A 22,984-nucleotide genomic window follows, 5' to 3' on the forward strand; every position below is an offset into this window, starting at 1 on the left:
TTTCCTAAAATGAATGGGGTAGATACCTTAAAAAAAACCCTGATTCTCTGCATTCACCAGTTTTGGGAGTGGAGAATATACAATTGGAGCTAGATCTTGGCCAATAGAGGAGATTGGGTAAGAAGCAGAAGAGATACTTGGAATTCCTGGATAGGTATCATAGGTACTAGATCATAGCAGCATGTCTGTGTATAAGATCAGAATTCCTAGTAGGCTCCAATAAGAATTGTATTTTTGTTTGTGACCCCAGTTGTTTTTCATTATGACCATCTTGATCTTCTGTTAGCATTCTTCTGAGATGAGCTCTTGTGCCTGACAGAAGGATGAATACTCTCTGTACAAATCTCTGATCAAAAAAATTGGCCTGGAAGAGATAAATGAATTTCCTTCTTTCTTGAAGGGAATGTTATTGTTACCATGATCCTGGAGAGGGACCCTAGGAGCATATGTAAAATCAAATAATCAGAGCTGGGAAAAGAAAAAAGCTGCCATCCATCTGCAAAACATAAGAATTCTCTGAGGATGGTAAAATGGGAATGCTTTGCAGACAAACCTCCATTAGGAATTTATTTAGATGTTTCAGACAGCTCTGTTTATCCCTCAATTCTGTAAGTCTAGAAATAGGATGGGGAGTGGGTTGCAGTGGTCCATTCCGAAGTAGATGATGGATGATCCCATTCTGGTTGTGGACTTTCTATGAGTTACTGACACTGGGAATGTGACAAAGCTGTTCCTGAAATTCTTTCACAGCTCCATAGGGTCTCTCTTCTGGTCACTGTCCAGCGACCTCATTTTATCAAAACTATAGTTAGCCCTTTTGATCCCAAACTGAGAGAGCCTGGTGGTACCAACCAGCAGGTCTCACTCCAAAAAGGGCTGGTTGGGAGATGAGCAGATAGTGGTGCAGAAGGAAGGCCTGGCTGAGTTGTCAGCTGTTGCAGAGGGAGAAAAAAAAAATGGAGGGAACCTTCAGGAGGTGGGGCATTCCCGTGCTGCATGTGACTGAGATCTGTATTTGCCCCTAAGCTGCAAGCAGGCTGAAATGCCCACAGTAAGGGATCTCTAGACACTAGCATGAAGAAGAATTGAAGTTAAATTGCAAGGGAAGTTATATCACACAGCCTTAACTCTTAAAAAGTTAATTAAATGAATGTCTAGAATTAGATGGAGTGTAGGATGTAAATTAATAGGGAAAAGGAGAGGAATAAAAATAGGTCACTGGACGCCTGGTGTACCTATCCCCCACAGTGCTTGGTCTGAAAAAGGTGCCTGTGGGGGTCTATCACCATCACCACTACACGTGCCCTTACATCTGCTCAGCAATTAATTCTGTCCCTCAATCCCCAAACTGATCTTGTCCCCACCAGTCCCCCCTCAATTCTGCCCCAATCTGTTCCCCACATCAGCTCTGCCCCCAGCAGCTCTTGGGGTTCTTCATCTCTCCCAGGCCTAGGGGAGTAGCTGCAATTTGGGGTCCACCTCCCCCTTCCCAGGCTGTGTGTTGCAGAGAGAGGGGAGAGTTGTCCCACTGCTCATAGAAGGAGAGCAGGGACGACGGAGCAGAGCCACCTTGAGCTGCTAGGTTCTTTCCGCCTCCCTACCTTCCAGTCAGAATGGTGTCAGCGGCTGAGGGGAGAGCACAGAGTTCTGACTGCTTCCTGCAGCAGCCATGATCAACTGCAGTTCTCCAGGAGCCAGGCTCATGGGAAAAGAAGCCAATCAGAGGGGATTTTGCCCCAGCCAATGGTAAAACTGCACTCCACAGCGACCCAATGAACTTTTTAGAAATTTAATTTCCTGGGTTTGCAGCCCATTGCACTTCAAGCACTTCCTATCTTCTAAGCACCCAAATAGAGTAGGATGAGAATATTTTACCTTGAATGTCGTCATTGAAAGTGCAGTACTTGTTACGATACTTATTCAGGAGGCGGAATGCATTGGCATTAGCAAAATCCTCAAACTGAATAAGGCAATTCATGCCATACCTAGAAATACAAAGGAAATGCAAATTTAAAATAGGAAACAATGCAATGTTGCACATATAAAATTGGAAGCCCTTGGAGTCAGATTTTGGATCAGAGTATAATAAAAACTATACAGAAAGTCATGAGCTTCTGTCCTATATTTTGTGTTATTGTACTCATACACGTTACTTGGAAGGAAGATTTTGGACTATTCACACACCTTGCCGGGTTCTAAATTAATTAACTGTTCAGGAAAAAAGGCCTAGGTTGCAGACATCTCAACAGGAACCTTTATGGAATGTGTACCAGTAGTCAAGTAAAGGAAAAAATAGGACTCAGAGGGAATGGGATGGAAAACACTGAATTTATTTTAATACCATTATGCAAATCAACAGGATGCCCCCAGAATACTGTGCTCAGTTTTGATTACCCTGTGTCAAAGAGAAATGAGCAGATATTGAGGGAATTCAGACACAGGGAACAAAACGATTAGAAACAAAAAATAACTACAGAGGCATTGGCCATGACTCAGTAGTTAAAGTTGAGTTTAATTTTGTACTTAAAGCAGGGATGTAACCTCTTTGGTATGAATAAAAAAGCAGCATCTCTTATCCAAAGTTGCACTATCTACTGTTTGAGTATACAATGAATTTACAGTAAATTAACAAGTAAATAGTTAATTAGTTCATGTTAAAATTAATTAAAAATGCATCATTTCAGGAAGTTAACATCAGTGTCAGTCTTTTCTTTCTCGTGATTGATCTTAAGAATGGAATGACACAGACTCTTCAAGCATACCATATAGTTAAAATTAATTAAAATCTTCTGCATAGGTTACATTTGGAGAAATTAGGACGTAATTAAACTAAATTATTAATGATTGCTGTATCCATTTGATGTGATTATATAGGGCAGTTCAACAGCTCAGGTAATTCTAAAATAGGGCCAGTGTAACATCAGAGGTAACTCAGCCAATTACGATGCCAATTCTATAGTAGTGAATCAATATAAGGGAGACTGGACAGGTATCAAGATGGTAGATTACTTGGCTCAACTCTCACTGTTCTCTAATGGTTCTGTGCTTGCATGCCAGCTTGAGCAGTAGTGTTTGCAAGACTCTTAATAGATTGATGCCTTGACTCCATTATGCACCAAAGCAGCACTGCCAGGGAGCACAGTGGGAGCCTTTTAAAAATGCTAATCCGTCTTTTCGCATAGCATCAATCTCTATACATTTCCCTCTAATCCAATAGATCAATTGCATATTAAGGGCCAGATTCACCAGTTTATGTTAGCTGTTTTGTGCTTGTCTGGTACACTGATGAATTTGTCCTTCAAAGTTTTTTTTTAAAGCAATTTTAATATTGATACAATGTATCTTCAAATCATCAGAAATACTGCATGGTAGCATTCTCTTTGCATTTCTTGTTTAGAGATCATGTGTGATATTTTTAATACTTTTTTAAAACCAAGGAAATTGAGACAAAACAATCAAAACAAAACAACCTGCCCCACACACAAATTAAGATGGAATTAAGGCTGAGAATACAATTAGTAACTTAAGTGTAAACAAAAACACCGTAGGTATAGGAAAACACCAAGAGCTACAAGCATAGGAATTTCAGACTTAAGGCTAACACTAACTTCCCCCCCATCCCCATTTTCAATGGTATGGAAATGCACAGCTAAGACACTTAAACAACCTTAACTCTACCTGTAATAACAAGAGGGGAAAGATATGTTAAAAAATCTGTCTTTAAAATCAGTTTAATCTAATTTGCAATCATACACACTATAAAGCCCTAATCAAAGATATGATTATTGAATGGTATTGTTGGAGACCCCAGGGCATGGCCACTAGTTAAGTTGAGGGGATGGAAGGCCATAAGGGTCGAGGAGGTCTCCCTGCTGAAGGCCTAAGGGCTTCTTCTCAACCCCCCCTTAATAGAATTCAGGCCTGGCTGGTTTGAGTAAGCTCGTTTGCTCTTAAAACAATGTTGCAGCCGCAGAAAATGCCTCATAGTGTAAGGTTTGCTGATCCAAGTTAATGGAGAGACAGCTACAAGGCCAGACAGGATGTGCTGGTTGTTTAAGTTGCTAGGAATGCTTGTTAGAGGTTGCAGGAAATAAACATTGTTTCAGAGTAACAGCCGTGTTAGTCTGTATTCGCAAAAAGAAAAGGAGTACTTGTGGCACCTTAGAGACTAACCAATTTATTTGAGCATAAGCTTTCGTGATCTACAGCTCACTTCATCACTTCAATTTATTTGAGCATAAGAGTGAAGTGATGAAGTGAGCTGTAGATCACAAAAGCTTATGCTCAAATAAATTGGTTAGTCTCTAAGGTGCCATAAGTACTCCTTTTCTTTTTGCGAATACAGACTAACACGGCTGTTACTCTAAAACCTGTCATTATGCAAGGCACTGCATTTAGCCATATGGAGTGGAAATCTATCAACTGCATGAAAAAACTTAAACATTGTTGTAACTCATATAAGGAAGGCAGAGTATTTGTGTAAAGTTTTGATTGGCTAATGTGTAGTGCGGTAGCATTAAGGAATATAAGTGTGTGTAATGACCTGCTCTGATGTGCAGGATTTGAGATTCTATTCTCCCTGTACCTTGTTTGCACTTGCAAATAAACTTTTCTGCTTCTCCACCCCATTGTGATTATTGAGTGAAGCACGCCAGGTAATGAACCCCTGCTGTTGTTTTGCCTCTGGGCACTGAGTACTATGCCACTATCTACAATGAACAACAGCAAGGCAAAATCTCAGATCCCCTGTTCAAAAGCACATAACCCAACTGCCTGAGCTAAATAAGAATCTTCTTTAGTTGTGAGCAGTATAGACCCAAGATATACAGTTCTGATAGAAGAGCAGTTCTGATTCCATCCAGAAAAGGTAAGTGTACACATACACAGTCGCCTGTTCATTACAATATTTAACTCAAGTCTAAAGTGTATATTAGTGCAATTTTCCTTTAAAACTCAGGTGTACTAGGCAAACTACATTGAGCAAAACCATAAGATAAAAACAAAAGCAAAGAATTGTTGTGACCATATTTATCTCTATGGAAAATACACATTTACAGCCATATTACAATTAGCCAGAACAGAAAGGACTCCATTGACAATAATCCCTGCTGAACATATATCTTCAGATTTTATGGGAAATGCTGGCACTATTTGAAACATTAATTAGAGGCCAATGGTTAAAAAGGAAATCTGTTGGTCAGTAATTCGGTATAGTAAATCATGACTGACTCCAAACAACCACTTCACTATCACCAAGAGGGCCTAGTGGTTGGATGAGATCAGCTGTTGGATGAAGAACAGCTGGTTGATGCTGAACCAGAAGGACAGAGGTAATGCTGGTGAACAGAGGAAAGTACTTTGAAGAACTTGCAGCCATGATGCAGTGTCCATTAGTTGAAGATACACAATCATGACTAGTCAATTCAGTCAGTAGTCCAGTAGGACTCTTGGATTTCTTGCTGATGCTGAGCTCTCACACATCATCATCTGCAAACAACACTTTTTACCATCCCTGCTTGACTAGGAAATGCCATTCCATCCTGGCAGATGAAGACCTGGCTTCAGTTATTCATGCCTTCATCATCTCTCAGCTGGATTACAGCAATGCAATATACCTCGGCATGAAGGCTTCAGAACTTAGGAAACTCCAACCAGTTCAGAACTACCATCCTCAGCAACAAAGGCTACTGCAAACATATTAAACCTGTCCTCTGCTCTCTACAATGGCTTCCCATAGACTCAAATTCAAAGCCTCAGTCCTTATCTTCAGTGCGCTGCCTGGCCTGGGCGTAGGATATCTAAAGACTATCTAAAGCTTTGGGATGAAGACCAGGGTTGACAACTGCGTTCTTTTGGCAAAATGAAAAACTCAATAAGAGTAAAGCTTGTCTGTACAGAAGACAGAATTTTTTTAGGGGGTGATGAATTTCCCAGAAACGAAGGACCACCACAAACCTCACCATCTTCTGCTCCAAATGCAAGATGTATTTATTTAACCTTGCCTTTTCTTACATAAACACACAGCAACAGGTATATTTATATATTTTTTAAAACCAAAACCTATCAGAACAAGATATTCCACACTGTACACGGTTCTTTGTCTAGGAACAGAATGAGAACCCAAACGTGTGATAGATGTGTAGTCACATTGATTTATGCACTACTGGAAGGTACTCAGATACTCCATGATGAGCACAGTATAAAAAATTATAGAGAGAGAGAGAGAGAGAGTCCTCTTCAATGGAAGAACCCTGGCAAAGCATTCAGTATATCTATAGGTTTCAGAGTAGCAGCTGTGTTAGTCCATATTCGCAAAAAGAAAAGGAGTACTTGTGGCACCGTAGAGACTAACAAATTTATTTGAGCATAAGCTTTCATGAGCTACAGCAAGTGAGCTGTAGCTCATGAAAGCTTATGCTCAAATAAATTTGTTAGTCTCTACGGTGCCACAAGTACTCCTTTTCTTTTTGAGTATATCTATAGTACCTCAAAAATAAAGTTTTCATTGTAGAATGGTTTCTGATTGATTGCATGTTCATTTTTTCAATTTTTTTTTTAGTGTTGTCAATGAATTATGGTCACCCAGGAATCTGACTGGTACAGATTCCATTTATTCTAACAAGCGATATAATCAATGGAGACTTTAGATGTAATATACTTTATACCAAGAAGATCAGACTAAGACTTTAGTTAGAATAATTTACCATTACCACTGACATCAAAATATTTTGTTATATGCTAACAAACATTCATGTCAATATTTTTCTCTACTCATATGCTTGTTTTAAAATAGCTATGCAACAATAGTTCTGTAGTTAAAGCACTGGGATTTGCTGGGTCCTAAACTTTGCTCTGCCACTAACGCCTTGTGTAACCTTTGCAAGCTACTGATCCTCACTTGTAAAACAGAGATTAAATCCATTAATGTTTATGAGGTGCTTGAACAATATGGTGATTTAGGCCATTGAATATCCTACAATCAAATGATAACTATGTATTTTATTAAAAATTAGAGATGGGCCAAAGCTGCATGACTCGGATCCAGATCCAAAACTTCCCCAAATGTCAGTGTTACTCAGACCTAGGCTTTTGGCTCAGGTCCTTATAAAGTTGTGTGATAGCCATGAAACTTCGATATACATGCAAACTTTCCCAAAAGGTGAAGATGCTCAGCGTCAGGGTTTAGGTTTGAATGAAAAATTCTAAAAAAATCAAATATATTGTAAATTTTGGCAAGTCCTTTGGCAAGCCTTTAGCGATTTCTTCAGTGTTTGAAATTCCATGAGAGTCTGGAATAAAAGAAATAAACTAATGAATTGCTCAGAGGTTCTCTTTTTATGGTGCTGTATTGGCTCACTAGCTACCTGATCCTGCCCCTTCTGAAGTCAAAAATAAAACTCTGGGAGACTGAAAATGTAATCTTAGTCTGTTTTAGTTACTCAACTATTTTTTCAGTGTTACAATTCAGCGCTCCCATTGTGACTGTTCTATGGTCTATCAAAGAGCAATCTCAAGTTACTTTTCATTTTATACTCATTTAAAAAAGATGAACCTAGATTTGAGACAGATGATCTAATTGAGATTCTTTTTCTTTTCAAAATTTTCAGGTCTTGTTTAGAGACTTGGCACTGTGACACTTCTTTTTTGAATACTGAACAGACTGATTGGTCAAGTGTCTGCATAGCCTATATCAGAAATAAAAACAGTGAATCAAAAGAAATCCTGTCTTCCCTCTGGACATGGTAAATGGCTTTATTCTTCATGACACTTTCTCAGCTTCTAAAGGTTTGTATTGTACATTGGCCCCTTAATATACTGAGAGATCCCAAGTAAGTGATCCCATATTCTTATAAACTTATATTCTTATTAGCGGTTAAAGTAGAACACCACGGGTACTTAATTAAATAATTTCTATCTTAAACAGGGACAGGAGTCCTGTTATGAAAAGATATTTATAAAACACAGTATATAGTAAATCTTTCTATCAAGCTTAAGCAATTAGGATCTGTGCTTGTTATATGTATGTTGTGTTGTTTCTTGAAAAGCACACTCTTTGAACAATTAAAAATCAATAGAATAATAGAAGTTCTTCCTTTTCTTTGCTAGTCAATAATTTTACTTTGAATGCTTGAAAAATGCTAGAAAAGCTCAGCTTTGAGGTTTTCACTCCATGAATACATGATATAACACTGATTCAAAAAAGTCAAATTTTTTTGTAAGAGTTCTGTAAGAGTTGTTTAAAGAAAATATAAATATTTGGCTGCACTTCAGTAGTGTGTGGGTTAAAATGAAATGTCAGAATGAAAGGTGCTACATTATAAACATGATTCTTAATAATTACTATTAATGGGATCACATCTCCCAAAAAGCTTGAACTGAATTTCTAAATTTGTGCATGAAATATTTTTGTGGGCTAACATTCATATTTATGCCTACAAATGGAAACTGCATGTGGGAAGCAGGTACTTAGAGGTTTCCATTTACTTTCACAAATCACTCTCTGCACTTACTATAGCAATATCAAGACAGCATTTTGAAATTTGGTCCATAATAGTTAGAGTTTTCGTTTAAATAAGTTTACTACATGACAAGAATAAGCACAGTGCAAATGTTCACCGCAAAGATATAACTCCTCTACTCCCAAACAAGGATGGGTAATGGAAACACTACAGTCCATTAGCTGGGGGGGAGGCGGAGGGAATAAGGGGCTTTTTAGTGATAATTTTAGATGAAATACTTTGTATTAATGTTTCAATTTTATTTACATTTTTGGGTCTAACAGAATGTTTCTTAATTCTTCTATAATAAGGCCTCAATTGAACGAGGTACTTAAGTATGTGAGAATTCCCACTGAAAGCAATAGCACTGTTCATGAACTTAAAGTGCATACGTTCCTTGTTGAATTAAGGGCCAAGTGATTTATAGCAACTAAAAATCCTTTTCAGAAAGGAATACCATAATACATTTTCCCAGATCCTAAAAATGTCAGATGGGTTTAGCAGTTCAGAACAAGAAATCCTAATTAATTTGGTAATACTTGTGTTGGTTTTAAACACTTCTCTTTAAATATAAATGACGCATTTGGATAGTGCAATTAGTCTGAAGCCTGGGGCAGCACATCTGCTCTTTCGAGCAGCTACTTATGGTATAATGAACAGACGGAAACATCTGAACTCCCACGGCTGATAGCTTTCACCCTGACTGTTAAAACCCAGCACATAATGATTTGTTGGAAGCATCAAACAGAAGTTTTGTGAAGGAAATTCTTCAGGTATTACACAAATTATGGAGTATATTTAATATTTGATGCTCTTAGGAAACACTTCAACTTAAATAACAGAACTTTGTGGTGGATTTTTTTTTACTGCATCAAAATGTCAAAACATCCTATTTATTTGCAACACAAATTACATTTTGAAATAAAAAGAGTGTTGTCTAATGGTTAGACCAGATAAATGGAAGAAGTAAACCTCAGCTCTACTTCCACCACTGTCTTAGCCTCTATTTCTGTAATGCTGTCTGACAAAAAATTCACAGCAACCTCTCTGTATTCAGTTTTCCCATGTGTAAAATAGGAATGATAAAAACTAATCACTTTTGTAGTATGTGATGAAATCCACTGATATAAATGTGAAGTATAGTACTTATTTGATACAACATTCCATTCACAGTTCCAGTTTAACTTAAACTAGACACTTGAATAAGAACCAAATGGTCTGTCTCAATAATGGGATTTGTTAAAAATGAAGTTTTAAGTAAAGCAGGTTTGTTTTTCAGAATTTCAGTGCCAGAAGTATTTGCATTAACTTAATATCTTTTTGAACTAATTTAGACCATCCATACTATAGTTATGATGAAAGAGCTATATTGGACAAAATAATCACATTAGACAAGCACAAAATGGAGGGATAAACAACCAAGACTACTTAGAAAAAAATTACTAGACGTAGTTTGGCTACCTATTATATGTATTTTACTAGAGTCTTTTCTCTCCCTAGAAAAAGACAAGGACAATTTGTTTTGCAAGGTCATCTGTCTCTGTTACCTTGGAATTCTGTGATTTCATCAGTTCTACAATGGGCCTCACGTAGGCCCTGATCCTAGACGGTGCTGAGCGCTTTCAACTTACACTGAGTATGTCTAATACTGTACCTAACACATGCTTCCTCGTCTGAGCTGCTGCCTGCGCTACTCCCGGCTACACTGCTATTGTGATCTAGTAGGGTTGCCAACTTCCTAATCACAGAAAACCCGAACACCCTTGCCCCACCCGTCCTTCAAGGCTCTGCTCCTGCCCCACCTTTCCTCTGAGGCCCCACTCTTTCTCTCTGTTGCTCGCTCTCCCCCACCCTTGCTCACTTGCTTATTTTCACCAGGGTGGGGTGAGGGAGACAGCCGGTGAGGGCTCTGGCTGGGGATGAGGAGTTTGGGGTACAGGAGGGGGTTCTGGGCTGGGGGAGTGAGGGCCGGGGCTCCGGGCTGGTGCAGGGGGTTTGGGTGTAGGCTCTGTCTGGGGGTGCAGGCTTTGGGGTGGGGCCATGGATGACAGATTTGTGGTGTAGGAGGGGGCTCCAGGCTGGGGCCAAGGGGGTTGGGCATGGGAGGGGATGAGGGGTGCAGGCGGAGCTTACCTCAGTTTCCTAGAAAGAGGGGGCAGGGGCCTCCGCATTCTGCCCCCACATGCAGGCACCACCCCCACAACTCCCATTGGCCTCGGTTCCCGGGCGGGGGGTAGTACGTGGAGCCCCTGTGGCCACCCCCAAGCCAGAGGGACATACTGGATGCTTCCCAGGAGCCATGCAGACCTGAGCAGGGAGCCTGTCTTAGCTCCGCTGTGCCGCCAACTGGACTTTTAACGGCCTGGTCAGCACCGCTGACAGGGTTCCTTTTTGACTAGGTGTTCCGGTCGAAAACCAGATACCTGGCAACCCTATTGAGAAGAGCTAGCACATGTCTGTCTATCCTAGCTAGGAAGCATGCTCCCAGCTGCATTGTAGACATACCCACTGAGTCAAAGTCAAATTAAATTGAAGGTGCCCAGCACTTTGCAGGATTAGGCCCTAAGAGTAGATTGTTGCACTGGTAAGTATTTCCACAGCAGTTCCACAGTGATCTTTGCTAAATGTTAATGGTCACTTCAATTGAGTATGAAACTTCAGCCTGAAGAATTTAAAACTACTGCATTGCTGTAGAAATACTTAACACATTTCCTTCAAGAAGGGTTTACTTCAAAGGAGAATTGTTAAATCAGACAAAATCTTGAGGTTGCAGGAAGAAGGGGGGGGTAGGAGAATGCTGTATTTAAGACTATCCTTTTCATAAGGAAGAAAATTCCAGTGGTCACATGATAGCTTCTAGTTTTTTGTAAAATCCCCCCATACTCGCAGAACAGACTTTGTTTGTTATTAGAATAATAATAGTATCCAACGTATTATTTAGCCCTTCATTCAGGATGATTCCAAAGTGCTTTATAAATTATATATGGTGCATAAAGGAATCAATCCACCCACCTCCTGGGATGAAACACAGCAGCTGTTTAATAAGACAAGTTTAGGACAGGGAATAATGAATACCTTATCCAAATGCATTTTCAGGAAAATTTTAGGTAAACAGTATGCAATTAAGCAAAGTGAAATTTCATTTGGACATCTGGGCTAACTCTGTGAACCCTTATTCTTGTGACAAGTGTCGTGACGTCGTTAGCAGGTATATGGATTTAAATTTTATGTCTCATTCAAAAGACAAATGTGACTGAGTCTCCTGCCTTACACCTTGCATAATTATTTACAGCTTGTAAAACACTATCATATCAGATTTCACCACTCATTAGCATCAGTGATAGCATTTTGCACCCGCTTTACACTTTGGATAGTCATTTATACCTTTGCAATGGGTAAAGCAGTGGAGAATCAGACCCACCATCTCCAACACCATTGTAACTCCTACCATTACATTGTTGTTCAGTCTTGACTCATGAAAGTGCCATCTACTGAAACATCTAAACCACTTCCTCCAGGAGCAAAAGGGCTTGTCCACACAGTAAGCTAAGGTGTGAATTTAAAGCTCACTAGCTTCTCCCCACTAACTCCTTGTGTGGGCACACTAACTGCACACTAAGAGTGCCCTCAATTTAGCTTAGCAAACTTTCAAAGTACATTAAGCAAATGCATACAAAAGCACTATTAAGTCTGGTCTACACTACAAATTTAGGTCTATGTAAGCTGCCTTGCATCAACTTAGTTGTACATGGGCCTACACTTAAAGTTTTCTCCCACTGACGTAAATGCCCCATTTTGATGACATAGTAAAACCACCTCCCCAAGTGGAGCTGAACCATGGTTGAGGCACGTAGGTCTACACAACGCGACTGTAGACATTGCTTTACCCATGTTGACCCTTACAGTACTCCAGCTGCTATCCCACAATGACCGACACTAACTGCTTTGGTCACAATTATTAACTCCACTGCCCAGGAGTCACAGACTAGAAGCCCCCGCTTTTAAAACCTCACAAATTTTTGAAATGCCTTTTCCTGATTGTACAGCTGAGTGAGCGCACACAGTCCCTCTCCATTGTTGTGTGCAACTGCCCAGCTGACCATGCTGGCTACGTACTCCAGACACGCTCCTGCTTGGAGTAGACAGGAGATATAATCTTCTGGGCCTCTGGGGGGGAAGAGGCTATGCAGGCACAGCTCTGGATCAGTTATAGAAACATTGACACCTATGAGCAGATTGTTCAGGGAATGCAGGAGAACAGGTATGACCAGGACCAGCAGCAGTGTTGCTTGAAAGTCAAGGAACTATGGCAGACACACCAGAAGGTCAACAATCAATCGTAACCGAAGACCTGCAAAGAACTGCATGCTCTCCTTGGTGGAGATCTGACCACAACCGTGCATGTCACTGTGGGTATGTCTCAGAAGCCCCAGTCATAGGCTCCTGCCTTGAACAGCAAAGAGGAGGAGGTGGACAAGGAAGAAGAGGAAGAAGAGTATGGGAGACTGTCAATCAACGGGTCCTGCTGTGCTGCGAGCCACAACCTGTTTTTGGCTCCACTGCAGTGCAGCCAGTCCCTGCAGTCAAGCATGGGCAAACCTGAAGCAGGAGAAAGAACTGCCAGGAAGTAAATAAATTTCCCATTACTGTTATGACTCCCCCAACTCATCAGGACACGGCTAATTTTCATGAATTTACTCATACTAGAAGAAGTAGAGGAACAACTCATCGTTCCCCCATAGAGTTAGGCAGGGGGAAGGGGCGTGTGGAGTAGGTTGTTTTTTTTTATGTACACAAGGATGTCTCTTGAATCCCCCTGAGAGATCACAATGAAAATCCCATGGAGATACACTGCCACCCTTTCCCAAAGGTTTCTAGGGATGGCAGCCTTATTTCTTCTTCTGCTGTAGGACACTTTCCCATGCCATTTGGCGATAACTTCGGCAGGTTCTATTACCTTAAACAGGCTGGTGGTATATGGGCCTGAGCGACTTTGGCATGCCAACAGCAGTTGTGCTCTCTCTGCCTGTGTTATCCTCAAGAGTGAGGTATCAGCTAAAATCACCAACAGGTGGAAAATGGTGCCACTATTCAGTGCTAGTGCCCTATACTCATAGTTTCATGCAACCAAGCAATTGCCTCCTTGTTTCCCTCACTCTGGGAGGGTCATACTCACCATGGCTGGTCCTCTGAGTGGTGCCGTGCACAAGCTTTCTGAAGCAGAAGGGCCAATAAGCTTGGTTTTAACACTATAGGGGAGCAAGGGAAAGGGGGATTTCTGAAACTTAAGCTTTTCTTGCTATACATACTATACTGACAACAGCACCTCTCTGTGTTTTATCTGTAGGGACAGCCATTTTGGTCTTGAGGTCTACCCTCCACACCAGTGAAAAGACTGATCCAGATAAGGAGAAAAAGAGGATGCAGGAAGACATGTTCTGCAAAATCCTGCAAATCAGAGCTACATCAGACCTTGAACAGAGGGCCTGGAGGGTGAGTACTGAGACTGTATGGAGAAGGAAAGAGCAGAGAGGAAAAAGGCCCAGGAGTCCCATCAGGAAAAGGAGAGGGAGATGTACCAGGACATAATGGAGCTTCTCTGTCAGAAAATGCAGATGCTGCTGATTCTTGTGGACTTTCAGGTTCAATAATACTGGGCTTGACTACCACTGTAGTTGGTGGAGAACTGTAGTATAGTGCCTCTCTACATTCCCCGTCCTCTCCCCCAGCATTCCCCATGGCTTCAAGGCCTGTACGCCTGCCTCTACCACTCCACACTGGGGGAAAGCATGGACAACCACAGCTTCATATACACTGACCTGTGAGAGGCATGGTTGATGTATGTGTAGCTACAATGGACATCAATGTTCCTTTCCCTTGTTTATCTGCTAAGGTTCTCAATTTTTTTGAAGTTATAATGTATTTGCTATTATGTTCTTCAGATGGTTTGTTAGGTACTGTTTTCATAACTGAATAAACCTCTTATGTTTGAAAGGGATTCATCTTTATTCGTTTGCAACACAAGATGTATAATGCTGCTAGTAGTGAAAGTAATAGTCTTCGTGTACACTCACACCCAGAGGATCAGTGGCAAACAGTGTAGTGATCATAAATGCACAGCAAAGCCCCCGACAATCAGAATCAATAAGAGATGTGCAGCAAGCACCACACAATTCCTAACAGGCCCCCCAGACGGCAGCACCAGGTTGAGCAGAGTACATCACAGCACATTACTGTGACTCATGGTAAAGTGCTCTTTCAAAGCGTCCCTAAGATGTTCAGTTCATTATTGAGCTCGTCTGTATCTGGCTGGTCAATCTCAGGAGACTATCCCTCCACCTCTGCCATGCACTCCCTCCTGCAAGTTCTTCTTTGCTTCACAAAAATTATGCAGGACATAGGCATCTATAACCACTGGCATATTTTTCACACTGAGATCCAATCTGGTGAGCAAACACCAGTGCCCTTTCAGTCTACCAAAAGCCCCTGCTGAGCCTGCTGTTGAATCTTTCTTTGGTGCTAGAGACTAGTGCCCTATCAACACTTTTCAAAGATCACTACCTCTGGTGCAAGCCACCCTTGGAGCTGGTATAGCTGGCCATGGGATGACCATCCCAGCAGAGTGGCATCTCAGCCACCCTACAGGTTTGTACTCCCACCACCTGCCAGCAAAGGGCACATGGCCAGGGCTTCCCTTTGCCCCCTGGCTAATATCACACTGGGGTCATTGGCAGCCAGCATATATCAGAGGAATGCTAATGTATGCCCGAGGAACAGCATAGCACATGGCCATCACGGAACTGAGGGAGCACACAGGAGACAAAGTTATTTTTCAAAGTTACTTCTGCAACCTCCTCAGTCACAGCCAAGAATCTGGACCAATGAAAGAATTATAAACACATCAAAACATTTTTTAATTGTATTGGATAGGAATTAGACTTGGGTTGAGATCTAGGTGGAAATATAATAGGGGCAATTGGACAAGAGTTTAAAACAATTGTGTCACATCCTTTGTCTGGGACCCATTTAGATTTTAAGCCCTTTGGAGCAAAGACTTGTCTTGTCTGTAAAGTGCCTAGCACATTTTTAGGCACCATATAAATAACAGTTACAGGAAAAAATAGCAATACATAAAACAACCTGGCAACATCACTCAAATGATCTTTTGTATTTTGGACAAAAACAGAACTGCCTATTATTATTATTACTACAATTTTTACAGTGAGCTGTGCAAGGGATTCTTCAGACAAAAGGAGACATGGGGTAACATTCTGGCCCCTCTGAAGTCAATGGCAAAACTCCCACTGACTTCAGTGGGGCCAGGACTTCACCCAAGCTCACAAATTGGACATAATACACAAAAAAGAGCAGCAGAAAATTATGTGGTTAGCCTTATGCCTGGTGCATATCCGGTTTATGCCACAATGTGTATGTGGTTGTTTGTTTGTTTTTTAAACACTAGAGCTAGGCGGGAAACTGTTTTTCCATCGGGGAAAATATCCATGATTTTAAAAAAAAGTTTCCCATCCCAAATTGGCATGAAAAATCAAAACCTCAAAAATGTTTGTGAACTACCAAACTGAAAACATTTTCAATTCAGGTCAGTTGAAAACTTTGTGTGTCAATTTTTGAGCATTTCATTTTGATTTTGACAATTTTTATTCTTTAATTTATTTTAAAAAAATATAATTAGATTAAATTTCAAAATGAAAAGTAAGCATAGTCCCAAGACCAAGGGAGTGCAGTACTGGATGGTGTCACACGAGACCAGAATGTGGAAGGGCTATAGGTAGATAGAAACAGGGGAAGCACTGGTGGTCTTCCTGATGATTGTACCATCTGTCTGTCCCACCAAACAGTAATTCTGGCTACAGTTGGCACTGAAAACTGCAGAACCCCAACAACACTGAGTGCCTGACTATTTTGCAGCAAAGGTGAAACCAAAATCGAGAGGCAAAGGAGGTCCCTGGCCACCACGTACGCCTCAGGCATAATCAGTACCAGGAGGATGGGATGCACCAAGGTGCGCACCAAAGACGAAGTTAGTACTTCAGAAGGTCTTGTAATGGAGTGTCTTGGTGATCCCAAAGGCTGTGCTGATGTCAATGGCTCTACATTGCTAGAAGAAGTATGCAGCACTGGGAGCTGGTGCTCTAACCTTGGTATCCACCTTTCTTCCATGAGACTCCATTGGAGACCTAGCCCTTGTGGATGAAGAGGGCTTCTCTTGTTATTTGCGTGGTACTAGAAAGGAGAACGGTGTCATCTCTCTGGCTCCCTTTAATGAAGGGATACCACCAAGTCTGGCAGCACATTACTGGACAGACTAGATTCTGAACCACCATATACTGAGCCACTGGATTCCAAGATGGGGGTCACAGAACAGCTTCCATAAAGATGTGTTGAAGCCTTACCCCACCTAGATTTCAGTCCAAGTTTAACTTTAACCCCTACAGATAGGGCACCTGTGCCTAACGTGTTCTTCTCCCAAACTTTTAAAACAATGCAAGTGAGGGTCACTGACTGGCATAGACTTCTTGCAGTCAGAACAGCCGCTAAACCTCAAGGACTTAGATATGTCCTGGTTCTGAGCTGAAAAGGCAACAAACAAAAGAACAATAAATAATTTATCAAAAACAAATACACAATTTTTAGGAAAGAATATGATAATCAAGGTGGGCCATTTCCAGCAAAAATCCAGGTTCTCACCCCCCCCCTTTTTTTTCCCCCCCAAAAACCACACACACAAACTCACTCTCCTGCTGGTAATAGCTTATCCAAAGTGACCACTCTCCTTACAATGTGTATGAAAATCAAGGTGGGCCATTTCTAGCACAAATCCGGGGGGGGGGGGTGAGAAAACCTGGATTTGTGCTGGAAATGGCCCACCTTGATTATCATACACATTGTAAGGAGAGTGATCACTTAGATAAGCTATTACCAGCAGGAGAGTGGGGTGGGAGGAGGTATTGTTTCATGGTCTCTGTGTATATAATGTCTTCTGCAGTTTCCACAGTATGCATCTGATGAAGTGAGCTGTAGCTCATGAAAGCTTATGCTCAAATAAATTGGTTAGTCTCTAAGGTGCCACAAGTACTCCTTTTCTTTTTGTAATTTTAAATTGTAAATACTCAGCAGTTTTTACTTTATTCAGCACTTAAAAATGAGAAAACGTCTCAAGAGCAAAGTTTAATTGCTCTTCAGCAACAACACAGGAAAAAGAATACTTCAAGCACATATTTTTGTAACTTAAGAGTACTCAGGCAATATATATACAGAAAAGTATATCCATAACTTTTGCCTATCCATAAATAAAAGCTTCTCACCCTGTGACTGATGATGTACTGTGCTGTAGGTCTTCCTGAAAGAAATGCCAGCAATTATGTTCCCCAAGTATTGCCTATAGACATACCCATTTCTGGGATGTGAGCATCGCAGTACACAAACATGTGCTCCATTGTACATCTGAATGTACAGATGGAGGATATGTGAAGAAAAACAGCCCTCACATCCCTTCAAATCTTAAGATCACTGAAGCAGTAACATAGGAACCTGGATTGTCCTTCTCATGATCTTGTCAGCTATTTTTACCCTATGCTTTGCGTCTAACTTTTATAGTCAGATGTCAGGATAACCAGTAATAGGAGTTTTAAAGCTAGTTTCCATACTATTTTGTGGATTAGGCCTATTGTCCATCAAGGCTGATTTAAACATTAACATATATTATTGCCAACTGGTTCCTAATGTCAAAGTGATTTGTTGGCATGACAGGCAGTCTGTCTTCTAGTGTTGCACTTCTTTGTGAAGCTAGAATGACAGCCTCTGATCAATATGTGTGGTGCCTGAAGGCCTGGCTGAGGAACATCTACCAAATAGGTGCATGGTTTGAATAGTCTTCACTCCCAGAGGCTGCCAAGATTTAGGTTCAAGCATTCCTCTTGGTTGAATGTTGAAGGATCAAGTCTGAGAGTCTTGCATTGTTTGCCTCATGATTCCTCAATGCAAAGTCAAAGATTGGAACTGAGAAACAATTGGATACCAGGCCCTTTTAGGAAGCTCAGGAAAAGACAGTTACCAGTTTCGTTCTTTGAGACGTGTTGCTCATGTCCATTCCATTGTAGGTGGCTCCCAAGCAGTGCCACTGGAGGCAGGTAGGAGTTCATGGATGTGTCTATTTCAACACAGCTCTGACAAATCCATCTCTGGCCTGCTGGGTAATGGCGTAATGTGTCATGAATGTGCAGGGGTGAAAGTAACTTAAAGGACTTACCGGCATGCCAGAGTCCTGAGCAGAGGGTGAGGGGACCTCAACCAGAAGAGGCAGGGCTTTTAGAGCCCCAGGCCCTTTAAAAAAAGTTGAGATTTAAAGGGCCTGGGGCTCCGGCTGCAGTAGAGGAGGCTGGGAGTCCCAGGCCCTTTAAATCACTGCCAGAGCTACTAGCTACGCAGGCAGCTAGAAGTCCCAGGGCTCGGGGGTCATTTAAAAAGGGCCCAGGGCTCTGGCCGCCGCTACCACAGCGGAGCCCCAGGCCCTTTAATTTGCCACCTGAGCCCCGCTGCCGGAGCCCCGGGGTAGCAGCGGCGGCTGAGGGCTCCGGTGGTGATTTAAAGGGCCAGGGGCTCCTGGCCACTGTTACCCACATCAGAGCATCGGGCCCTTTAAATTGTTGAAGGAGCCTTTGGGGCTCCCAGCCACCGCTGCTACCTGGGAATCCTCCCCAGGGTTCAGACAGCGATTTAAAGGGCCTAGGGCAGTAGCAGTGGCTGGAGCTCCAGGCCCTTTAAATCGCCGTCCCAGCCCCGCTGCCAGAGCCCCTGGGGTAGTGGCGGTGGCTGGGGTCTCCGGTGGTGATTTAAAGAGCCCAGAGCTCACTACCGCAGGGGAGCCACAGGCCCTTTAAATTGCCGACGGAGCCTTGGGGGAGCCTTGGGGGAGCTACCCTGGAGCTCTGGGCTCTGGCGTAGATTTAAAGGGCCCGGGGCTCCGCTGTGGTAGCAGCAGCTGGGAGCCCCGGCCCTTTAAATCACCACCGGAGCCCTGCTGCCGGAGACCTGGAGTAGTGGCAGCAGGGCTCCTGCAGTGATTTAAGGGACCAGGGGCTCCCAGCTGCCTCTACTGCAGCGGAGTCCTGGTCCCTTTAAATTGCTGACGGGGCCTCAGGGCTCCCGGCTGCCTCTGCTACCTGGGAGCTCCGGCAGCGGGGCTGCTGTGGCAATTTAAAGGGCCCGGGGCTCCAGCCGCTGCCAGAAGCCCCAGGCCCTTTAAATCACCTCCTGGGGAAGCCAGGCTGGTACAGCGCATCAGCTCTTGCCAGTACGCCATACTGGACCAGCTTACTTTCACCTCTGTGAACGTGTGTACTGATGACCACGTAGCGGCCCTGCAGATGTCCTGGATGGGGACGTGCGCTAGGAAGGCTGCCAAGGACACTTGTGTTCTGATTGAGTGGGCCTTTAGTATAGGTGTTTGCTCGGTCTGCGCCCACTCATAACAGGTCTGGATGCACAATGTAATCCAGTTAGAGATTCTCTGCGAGGATACCGGTAGGCTTTCATCCTGTCAGCTGTTGCAATAAAGAGTTGGGTTGACCTGTGGAAGGCCTTGTTGTGCTCCAGGTAGAAGGCCAGGGAGCATTGGATATCCAAGGTGTGCAGCCTCCTCTCCTCCGCAGTAGAGTGCGGCTTTGGACAGAGAACCGGGAGAAAGATATCCTGGTTAACATGGAAGTGAGACACCACTTTAGGCCGGAATGCCGGGTGGGGTTGCAGCTGGACCTTGTCCTTGTAGAAAACCATGCACAGGGGCTCCAAAGTGAGGGCTTTAATCTCAGAGCCTTGCCTCGCCGAGGTAATGGCTACAAGAAAAGCTACCTTGCATGACAGATGTGACAAGGAGTAAGAAGACAGTGGCTCAAAGGGAGGTCCTGTGAGCCTTGAGAGGACGAGGTTGAGGTCCTGGATCCTGGAGGTCGTGGTGGGAAGAGCCACTCTAGTCCTTTCAGGAACCAGACAGACATGTCATGTGAGAACACTGATTTGCCCTGGACCTGTGGGTGGAAAGCCAATATGGCTGCCAAGTGCACCTTGATGGAGGAATGTGCGAAGCCTTGGTGCCTAAGGTGGAGATCCATTTGAGGTCCAATCAAGGATGGACTGCACAGACGACCGTGTCAGGGAGATACCACACACCTCTTCCCAGCAGGAGAACCATCTCCACCTTGCCAGGTAAGTCGCCCTGGTGGAGGGCTTCCTGCTTTCCAAGAAAACCTGCTATACCTGGCTGAAGCAGGCCCTTGCCTCTGGGTTCAGCCACTCGGCAACCAAGCAGTGAGGTGTAAGGAGGGAAGGTTCAGGTGCAGGAGCCAACCGTGGTCTTGCATGAGGAGATCCGGACGGTTGGGCAGTGGCCATCAGGAAGTCAGATAGGTCCATGAGCATGCCGAACCAGTGCTGGTGAGGCCATGCAGGGTCAATCATGGCTACTCTCATCTTGTCTCTTTTGACTTTTGTTAGGACCCTGCTGACCAGTGGAATTGGCAGGAATGCGTACATCAGATCCCCTTCCCATGACAGACAGAAGGCATCAGAGATGGGGTTCCTGCCTAAGCCCTGGAGAGGGCAGAATTACTGGGACTTCCTGGTCTGTCTGGTGGTGAACAGGTCCACTTGGGGAGCTCCCCACCTTTGGGGAGTACCTGGACAACCTCCAGGTGGAGGGACCACTCGTGGGGAGAGAAGGACCTGCTGAGGCGATCCGCCAATGCATTCCAGAGGTGTGACACCTCGAGGTGGATGTCATACTGGATGCAAAAGTCCCACAAATGGAGCACTTCCTGACCGAGAGCTGATGATCCCCCCCTTCAAACCCTCCCCCCGGCCTGTTGATGTAAAACATCGAGGCCATGTTGTCCATGAGAATCTGTACATTTAAGCCAGAAAGGTGCAGCAACAAGAAGACTCCGCAGGCTAGACGGACTGCCCTGAGTTCCCTGATGTTTATGTGCAATGTCAGCTCCTCCGGGGACCACGCTCCTTGCATCCGCAACATGCCAAGATGTGCTCCCCAGCCAAGGTTGGAGGCATCCGATAGATAACGACGGTCAGGGACTCTCGAGCGGAACTCCTTCCAGGACCATCCTTGGATCGGTCCACCATGGCAGGGAGGTAAGTACCTTTGGTGGAATCATGACGACCTTGTCCAGATGATCTCTGGATGGGGAATAGACTGTTGACAGCCACTGCTGGAGGGGTCACAGCTTGAGCCTCATATGGCAGATGACATAAGTGCATGCTGCCATGTGGCCCAACAGACTGAGGCAGACCTGGGTTGTGGTTAGGGGATATGCAGAGACGCTGGCAATGAGACTCGCCATTGTTTCGAACCTGTCCGGTGGCAGAAAAGCTTGGCATGGGTGGAGTCGGGAACCACTCCAATGAATTCTATCCTTTGCACCAGGACTAACGTTGATTTTTCCTTGTTATCAACAGGCCCAGGGCATGGCACGTGATCTGCAGCACCGAGATGTCCTGCTGGACTTGAGACCTGGAGCGGCCCCTAAAAAGCCAGTCATCAAGGTACGGGTAAACCTGGATACCTTGTAGCCATGCATTTGGTAAACACCTTTGGCGCTGTAGCCAGGCCGAACAGGAGCACCGCAGGACCCACCGTGAAATGCAGGAACCATCTGTGTTCTTGGAATATCAGTATGTGGAAGTACGCGTCTTTCAAATTGAGGGCGGCGTACCAGTCCCCCAGATCCAGGGCAGGAATGATGGAGGCCAGGCAGACCATGCAGAACTTCAACTTCTTGAGATATTTGTTGAGGTCTCACGGGTCCAGAATGGGTCTCAGACCCCCCTTGGCTTTGGGGATCAGAAAGTAGTAGGAGTAGAATCCCCTGTACTCCCGAGGGACTTCCTCCACAGCCCCCACTTGCAGAAGGCTCTGAACCCCCTGGGTGAGCAGCTGCTCATGAGAAGGGTCCCTGAAAAGGGACAGGGAACAGGGGTGGGAGGCGGGGACAGAAAGAAACTGGAGAGTATAACCCTGCACCACGGTGTTGAGGACCCAGTGGTCTAAAGTTATAGAGGTGTATGCAGGTAGGAAAGGAGACAGGCAGTTGGACAAACACGATGAAGCAGGATACGGGAAACAGGCTGGTAGATCATCCTCCGGTGCACCCTCAAAATGCCTACTTACCACCCTGTTGGTTGCAGGTGGAGTTTGACTGGGCAGAGGGCACTGACTGGTGACCTTGCCAGCATCTGTAGCCTCTGCCCTTTTTATGGGCAGGCTCTGACCTGGGTTGGCTCCCAGAGCCCTGGAGCTGTTACTGTTTAAACCACTTTCTGGCTGGGCCCGGGGTATAGAGGCCCTGTATCAACTGTTGGACCTGCGTTGACAGCCCTGCCAAGTGCAGCCAGGATGCCCTCCTCATTGAGATGGCCAAGGCCATTGTTCTGGCTGTAGTGTCCACCACGTTTGA

At 43.9% G+C, this 22,984-nt stretch overlaps 1 protein-coding gene across 2 annotated transcripts in view; it reads right to left on the reverse strand.

Moving 5' to 3' along the window:
* The window catches only part of ME1 (malic enzyme 1), a 336,698-nt gene that overhangs the window by 62,345 nt on the left and 251,369 nt on the right, over positions 1 to 22,984 (reverse strand). For both annotated transcript variants that reach the window (XM_084622076.1, XM_084622077.1), the window contains one exon: positions 1,876 to 1,985. In XM_084622076.1, the coding sequence (XP_084478202.1) occupies positions 1,876 to 1,985 (110 nt within the window). The remainder of the gene's footprint in view (positions 1 to 1,875; positions 1,986 to 22,984) is intronic.

Source organism: Lepidochelys olivacea, assembly GCF_965140295.1.
Source record: "Lepidochelys olivacea isolate rLepOli2 genome assembly, chromosome: 3".
In the NCBI taxonomy this organism is placed as follows: Eukaryota; Metazoa; Chordata; order Testudines; family Cheloniidae; genus Lepidochelys; species Lepidochelys olivacea.